This window comes from Gekko japonicus, unplaced genomic scaffold (assembly GCF_001447785.1).
Source record: "Gekko japonicus isolate JY-2015 unplaced genomic scaffold, Gekko_japonicus_V1.1 scaffold86, whole genome shotgun sequence".
NCBI lineage: Eukaryota > Metazoa > Chordata > Lepidosauria > Squamata > Gekkonidae > Gekko > Gekko japonicus.
In genome coordinates, this window is record NW_015172005.1 from 194,928 (window position 1) to 203,318 (window position 8,391).

Below are 8,391 nucleotides of genomic sequence, written 5' to 3' on the forward strand. Positions count from 1 at the left end.
CAAGGTCTCAAAACTGACTGGCCCTCCCGGGTCTCAAGGATGCCAGGCTGGCCATAACCAGGGCCAGGGCTTTCTCAGTGGGGGCTCTGTTCTGGTGGAATGAGTTCCCAGAAGAGATCAGGGCCCTGCAGGACCTTATGCAGTTCTGCAGGGCCTGCAAGACAGAGCTCTTCCACCAGGCTTTCAATTAAAGAGCTGCCCCCAACAGTTGAAGGATAGAGAACCCTGCCCCCTGGAGTCACCAACAACAGCCTGTGCTAGCCACATAGATCTTCAAATAATGTCTGCCATTGTTAAATAATGATTACTAGCATTTTATAATGTCAGTTGGTTTTAGAAGGTTTTAGGACTGTTTTAACTGTTAATGTGTCTTATTGTTATTTAAGCCACCCTAAGCCAGCCTTGGCTGGGAGGGTGGGGTATAAATTTGGTAGGTAGGTAGGTAGGTAGATAAAGCTCATCCAGCAGCTGCAAGTGGAGGAGTGGGGAATCAAACCCAGTTCTTCCAGATTAGAGTCTGCGCAGTTAACCACTACACCAAAGTGGAGGTGGAAGAAGAAAGCTGAAGTCAGAGGGGCAGATAAAGGTATGTTGATGGTTGGCTGGCTGGGAAGGAGATAGGGTTGCCACCTCTGGGTTGGGGAATTCCTGGAGATTTGAGGGGTGGAGCCTGGAGAGGGTGGGGTTTGAGGAGGGGTGGGATCTCAGACAGGTACAGTGTCATAGATGCCACTCTTCAAACCAGCCCTTTCCTCCTAAGGAACCATTGTTGCCAATCTCCAGGTGAGGGCTGGAGATCACTCAGAATTACAATTGCTCTCCAGATGGCAGTTCCCCTGAGAAAAACAGTGGATTCTGTGTCATTATACCCTGCTGAGGTCGCCACAGCAATTGATACTGAGTTCCAAAGGCTGGGGCACCCTCCCAGAGCCTCTTTCTAGAGCTCATTGTATTTATTTCCACAATGGACCTTATTCGTAGTATACAATCAGTGAAGGTATTGCACAGCATAACCAGTTTAAAACAGATGTAGAGTTCTCCAACAGACCTTTGATTATGGAATTTTCCATTGTTTTGAAGCTGATCAGCATATACTTCAACATTCAATGTACTAGTGTTACTTTTTAAAAAACTGAATTATATTTTGGTGATGATACTGAGGTAAATGTATTTTGAATTGTAGTAACTTACAAGGGGCGGACCCGCGATACTCATGGGGGGGGGAGGAAGCTCCTCCACCTCCCATCCACCCCCCTCGGCTCTCTTCCCCCCTCAGCTCTCTTCCCCCCCCGGCTCGGAAGCGAGGTCCGGGAGGCATCCATCTCCGCTCCTCCGTTCTTCCCTCACAACAACCCTGAGAGGTAGGCCGGGTTGAGCAAGAAAGTGTGTAACGCAGTACGGGCCGGTCCCGTGACGACAGGGAACCGACACCGCAACCTTCCCAGCAGCAGCAGCAAGCTGGGGCCACCCCCTCTCTGCCCATGCTCAGAGTCACGTTCGGTGTCCCCGGGCGGTTCCGGGACCGAGGCGCCGAGTCCCTTGCCCCTCCCCGAGCCCGCCCCTTCAGTCTCGACTTGAGCAGCAGGAGAGCGGCCGCTTTCGCTTTCTGCGCCTGGCCAGCGAGATGGGAGGGACGCATCACCGCTGCTCCTTGGAGCGCCTGTGCTCTGGCTGCTGCTGCTGGAGGTGAAGGTGGGTGAGCGTGAGAGCACCGCGGGGCCGGGAAATGGGCAGGGGGTGGGGCGTCTCTCGGAGCGGCTGTTCCCCCCCGCCCGGCTCCGAAGCGAGGTTCGGGAGGCTGCAGCCGCCTGGGCCTCACTGTTCCCCCGGCCGGCCGCCTGGCTCCGAGGCCACGGCGGCGGCGAGGGCGGCTGCAGAGCGTTTCCTGCGTATGCGCAGGAAACGCTCTGTCAGTTTTGGGGGGATTTAAATATCCCCCGATATTTTTTGGGGGGGTTAGATTTTTGTGCACACATGGGGACTGCCCCACGTGTGCACAAATCTCTCCCTGCCCCCCAAGTGCCCCTGAAGTGCGGGTTTAGATATCCGCACAGAGGGGGCCAGTTCACTATTAGATATATAGATTAAAAATTGAAATGTAATCCAGAAAAAGTATTAGTTTTTTTCAGCATTTTAGCGGTGTATCATAGCTTTAAAAAGTGGCAAATAAAGGGTGCTTTCCCAAGCAGTTTCTTCAAACTCTAGCAGAATACCAGTGAATCATCACTAAGGTTTCAGGATTTAAAAATACTATGAAGTGGAATGTCCTTTTGATACATGGTTCTGAGCTTGAAGTGATTAAGTGAGTTGTTCATTATTCCTATGAAAGAAGTAGGAGCCATTCAACACAGTGAAATACAAGATTTCCCCCCATCATTCTCAGCCTGCTGCCTTGATCAGCCGTGTCAACATCCACACAAAACTAGAATTTGTTAAAAGCTCTCTTTGGTTCATGAGAACTGGTTTCGGGGGTGGGGGGTAGTTCACCCTGGCTGGCAGCTTTGTATGCAAGCAGCTCAGAACCACTGCTGATTTGTCAGCAGTGAGGAGCTCACACTGATACCTCCACAGTGGGATGGATGAATAGTGGGGCTCTATAAGTGATGACTGTGATTTGTGCAATCTTACCTCCTTTGTTCTTCTAGTAGAATATCCAGCCAGGCAGCCATAATACTAGGCAGATACTACCTGATTTTTTTTTTTTTTGCTTGGAACATTTACTGTATACCTGAGGAAGAATCTTTTAGTTCAAAACATGGAGTGGTTTAAAAACCAATTAAGTGGTTCAGTAAGATTTGGGTTTTTATTCTTTTCCTTATTTTTCTCCCCAGAATCAAGAGTTATACTTCAGTGCATCTGCTACTTTGAAAAATGAGGATGCACATCACTGTTCCTGTCAGTGCTTCACTTTGTATTTATAAAAATTAAGATGTCTAAATTTAAGAGGAATGTTTCTGGGAGCTATATCGCACCCAGCATTTCTCTATTTATATGCATCTTTTCCTTAATAAGAATCAGTGATGCTTCAACAGGTTGAGGCGAATTAGTTCCTGATGGTTTCTTCACCATGGTCAGTAGGCTTACCACAGAGAAGAGCTCAGCCTGGTATATTAGGCTTTTGCCTAAAGCACACCTTTGTACCAGCAGTATGTCTTCCAGAAATACAAAAGAAATACTGAAGAATCTGTGGGTGTAGTGGTGCTAGCAGGTGCTGTCACATTAGATTGTTTCTTATTAAATTGATTCCACATCTGGAAGCCTGATTTTTTTCTGCTCCATAGCAGACACTTTTTGTGAAATAGGTGTAAAGTCTGGTCTAATTTCCTTTCCTTGAGGTATCTTTTTTTAAAAAAAGGAATGGCTGCCTGTTGTTTTTCTCAGGCACAGCCTGTGCCATTCATATAGGTCAAGTGAGAGAGATACCGTGTGCTGATTTTCTGTGTCAAAACTCCTTGGTCATCTGAAGTGAATTAAAGAGTATAATGTCTGTTTTTTTTAATTTTTAAAAATAACCATTTTCTCCCATTTGGTTTCTGGAAGCTTGTACAATGAATTCAATGGAACACATAATTTGCAACATTTTGGCATTATACTATTATTTAGATAAGCACAAAATATAACTCATTGACTCTCGATATGTATGTGAAAATAAGTGACTACTTGAACTTGGCCTCACACATACATTAGGGTAGTAAAACTGTACTTATTTTGTTTCTTTGCAACCACTTCTGTTGTCCTCATTGGTAATATTAGTCAAGGATTGCGCACCTGAAATTATTTGTCTTTATTTATCCCCTCTAGGTTTCTTCTCTTAAAGCTTCCAGGCTTAGGCTTGGAAAAACCAGCCATCACCATTGAGCCCAGCAGCTGGAGCGGCAGCGAGAGCCCTGCCGAGGACATTGAAAGAATGAGTGATTCTGCAGATAAACCAATTGACAATGATGCAGAAGGTGTCTGGAGCCCAGATATTGAACAGAGCTTTCAGGAGGCTCTAGCTATATATCCCCCTTGTGGGAGGAGGAAAATCATCTTATCCGATGAAGGGAAAATGTATGGTAAGTCATACAGTTGCTCACTAAGCATTGCATGAAGTCCCCTTTCCATACAAACAAAAGTGAAATTCTGGAAAGAATCCTCAGGACTGCTACTAATATAATCTTCCAGAAAGAAAGACCAATCAGTATAGGGGGGTGAATGGGAAGAAATGCAGTTGTGGTGGTTTGGCTTTTATGATAAGACTAACCTGATACCCGTGCTTCCCTACAGTATTTAAGTTCCATAAATCCAGTTATAATACCAATGATGTGAACTTTGTTGTAGGAATTCTAGTGGAGAAGATTGTGGTGTAAAAAATGAAGTGCAACATACATACTTTTTTTTTTCTCTACCGAAGGATCTCTCTGTAGACCACATTGGTGGTTCTGCCTTCAGGTGCTAGGATCACCGGGCTGCTTGATGAGCTCACTCTGGAGCACGCAACACAGAACTGTCCATTTAAGAAGCAGTCATATGTTAAGTCAATTCCTGCCACCTTCCACGAAAGTGATGGCCTCTCTACTTGTGTTCCTGGATTGTTGTTCTGAGCACCTCAGGGTGATCTTGCTGGTACTTGGCCTGCGCAGCTCAGTGCCCCACATGTGCAAATGTCTTTGCCGCATTCCTAAGTTGTCTCCTCCTGGCAGCTGCCTGTCCAGTGTAGGAGGGGGAGGGGGAGGAGTATTAGAACCCACTGTGGACGCAGGGCTGGCAGGATCACTAAGGCATTACTGCTGAGGCGGGTTCCCTCGTGGCTTTAAGCACCCTGCGACCGCTGACAGACAACCACCTGTTAGGTGTAGGAGGTGGGGGGGGAGTGTGTTGGAAGCCATCAGAGAGGCTGGGCCAGCAACATTACTGCACCTCACAGGTGGTTCTTGGCCATTCCTGATTTCCTCAACTGTCATTAGCTCTCTGCAGTCTCCTGTAACTGTTGGCTTTTTTTACCTCAGAACACTGAGTTCTGCAGCTGACCAATCAGAGAGTGGGGGTACAAGGAGGCAGCAGCCTAACAGCCGCATAGGAATCAATGGGGGGAGCACTTTTTACCCCTTTTGATCCCCTTAGGGGTCGAATGTGTAAAAATCCCTTCTTAGCAAGAATCTACGCCATGGTAGGAGCGCTCTCCCTGAATTTGATGTTTCTAGGTCCAGTGGTTTGGCATGGCCGTTGATTGTAGGGTGAGGGGACTTTCTTTTATATATATATATGTGTGTGTGTGTGTGTGTGTGTGTGTGTGTGTGTGTGTGTGTATAAGTGTAGCCGAAGTCCAGTTCTGTGCTGAAAAGAAACTCTTTATCAGGCAAAGTATGAAAAGAATAGAAGGTAGGTTACATCATTTTAAAAGCTTAAACTCCTGTGTATCATTTTCCTTTCCCCCCATTTCCCAGCATCTCAGTGACCAAACTGTAAAATGCAACTGAAGTTGTTAAGAGATTGTTGGAATTAGTAAAATTGCATTTTTTGGGTAATATTTTATAAAACACTTTGAGTCTGGGCAAGAAAGGTGGACTATAAATAAACTTTATATTGACGTCTTTGAATATTTTCAAACAGGATAGCGCAGATAAAACAAACATAAGAGATTAATACACAGTAGATATATGAAGCATTTTTAATGGCTGTTTGCAATATAAACCCAATTTGAACATGGCAATGCATTTTTAAGAGATCATGGGACAGACTACATAATGCTTTACTGCAAATGTTTTATTATGAAGTCCTGACGTCCACAACCTAATTTCAATAAGCAACTGCAAAGTTGTTTCTTCTAGCTTTGCCTGTTACAAATTACCAGATGTGGTGACAGCATTTAATAAATATATTTGATGTTTATCCAATCCAGATATAAGTTGTTTTTACTTTTTTGTTCTTTCCAAGTTGCTCCAGCTAATCTCTGACTGGGGAGACTTAAGCTGCCTTTCCCTTCCCCGTTTTCCTTTCGAAAAAAAATATTGCTGACTGTAGAGTTTTCATTCTGGCTTCTCACATTGTGGAAAGCAGATGGCAGGTTGTTGGTTTGCTCTTTATTCTTCCATAATCACTGAGTGTTTAGCAATTTTTTGGGGGGGGTCTTTTGTGCAGTAAGGCTTTCCAAGTGACCAGGAATCCTAACCTGATGGATCTCCCCCCCCCCAGCATTAGAGAACAACTTACTGCTGTACAACTGCAAATATGTTTTACACAATGGGGCGTTTTGTCTTGAAACACAGCCTCTTCCCCAGAAAGGATCAGTAGGAATCTGCGGAGCAAACTAGCATGCACTGTAAGTGGAAAGCAGATGGTACTGCAGCTGCCACCAGCTGTGTGCCCCCCCTCCTTCTCCCCCCTGTATTGGTTGGATGATGTAATGGAAACAAGGGAGAAAAAATTCTTTCTGTGGTGTTGGAGTCTCACACAGCTTGTCAGTGTCACAGAGAGGCAGAAACAGACCTTGAGGCGTAAGTTTGCAGCTGTCATGTGACCCTTGAAGCCAAATGAAATATAATGTCTGGAAAAATAGGCTTGTGATGAAGCATCCTCAGCTGCTTCTGGCAGAAACTTTCTTGGTCTTTCTTTTCCTGCTGGATTTTTTTTTTTTTTGGTCATTTCCCTCTCCCCTTAGTTCTCCTCTTCTGTCTATATTTGTATTTTTTGCTTTGATGATCTGTTGTCATGATGATTGTTTTATCATCATAAAATTAGAAGAATGTAGTTCAGTACAATTTTGTTCTCTACTGAAGAGTATATAACAAAGGTGTGCGCATATGTTTACAATATCAGCACTCAAAACAGGGTCCTTAAAAAAACCCCTCCCCCTCTGCATCTAATTTGCAGTCATACTTTCTTGTACATGGAAAACCTTTGAAATATAAATATATATGAAATATTTTAATGTATGGTACGGAGAGCATACAGTGTGTGTTTGCATAGTTTGTCTTAACAACTTTGATATCAAAATTACTTAATACTAAAGACAAAAGATTATAAAGTGGTAGAAGAGCCAGAATTTGAAAGGTTACAGTAAATATATCTACTGAATATATCTAGTGGGTATTTTTATTTCATTAGAATACAGAGCTACTCTGTTTTGATGTTTTTTTAAAAAGCATTTGTCATGTTGAGGTGACATTTTATGTCCTTTCAGTTAAATCTCAACATTGTAGCAGAATTTCATTATGAAAAAAGAAATCGCCTAGGGAAATGCAGGTGACTGTGTTGGTAGAATTTATATCCTGACTCTCCCTTATTGGATGAACTTGTGTTTTCATTCTTCAAGCTGAGCAACTTCTTTGTAGTGTTTGAGGATTCATTGAAACCATGCTATGTTTTTGAGGACTTTATAATAGAGTCTTATGGCCCTAATAGCATAATTGTTCTCCAAGGATTTTGAAATCAAAACACTGAAAGCGTTTTCGATACCGTGTGGCATAATGAAAAAGAATACTTTTTGGTGGCATATGGATTTTATTTGCTTATGACAGGGAGATTACTGTATTTCAAAGCAGCCACAGGATTTTGGAAGATGCCATAGTGTGGCGATGGTCCATGAGCCATCGAAAAAGTTCAGAGTAAGTACTGGATAATTTTCTGACTGAAATGGTCTTTAAACAAGTTGACACCTACCTGCAAAAAAAAATATTGTAGAATGGTTTCTGCTGAGGTGGTGGAGGAAGGTGTCAGTCAATTAATGGCCTTCTGCAGACTCTGTTAAAGTGGATGCTGACTGAACAGCTCCTTCAGGTAGCTGAAGGAGAGAAGAGCTTCCTTGGGGGTCTTTGAATCCTTCCTGGCATTGGCTCCTGAATTATATGACTCCTTCTCCATGTGTTGATATGTATGGCTGTCAACAGGGCTTTTTTGTAGAAAAAGCCCAGCAGGAACTCATTAGCATATTAGGCCACACCCCGACATCACAGTTCATTCGCATATTAGGCCACACACCGCATGTCTTCCCTTGGCTTGCCCGGGCAAGCTGGCCCTTAGACAAGCTGGGGAAGGCACGGGGAGGCATTTAAATGCCTCCCCGATCCTTCCAGGGGCCCCCCTGGCCCACCCGCCCACCTCGGAGTCACTGGGGGGGGTGTCCCTCTCCAGGCCTTCCCTCTGTAGCCAGACACACAGAGGTTTGGGCTGTAGTGGGTGTGGCAACTCTGAAGCCAGCTGGAACTCCGTTCCTGTGCGTTCCTGCCCCAAAATAGCCCTGCTTGTCAGATCCAGGCTGGGAAACTCCTAAAGAAAAAGAAGAAGAGATTGGATTTATACCCCGCCCTTCACTTGGAGTCTCAGAGCGGCTTACCAACTCCTTTCCCTTCCCCTCCCCACAACAGACACCCTGTGAGGTGGGTGGGGCTGACAGCTGTGTCAGAGCTTGCG

General features: G+C 44.7%; 1 protein-coding gene across 1 annotated transcript in view; it reads left to right on the plus strand.

Moving 5' to 3' along the window:
* The window catches only part of LOC107117953 (transcriptional enhancer factor TEF-1), a 270,762-nt gene that overhangs the window by 114,485 nt on the left and 147,886 nt on the right, over positions 1 to 8,391 (plus strand). Inside the window, exon 3 of the mRNA XM_015420152.1 lies at positions 3,802 to 4,055. Coding sequence (XP_015275638.1) covers positions 3,908 to 4,055 — 148 coding nt within the window. The 5' untranslated portion in view covers positions 3,802 to 3,907. The remainder of the gene's footprint in view (positions 1 to 3,801; positions 4,056 to 8,391) is intronic.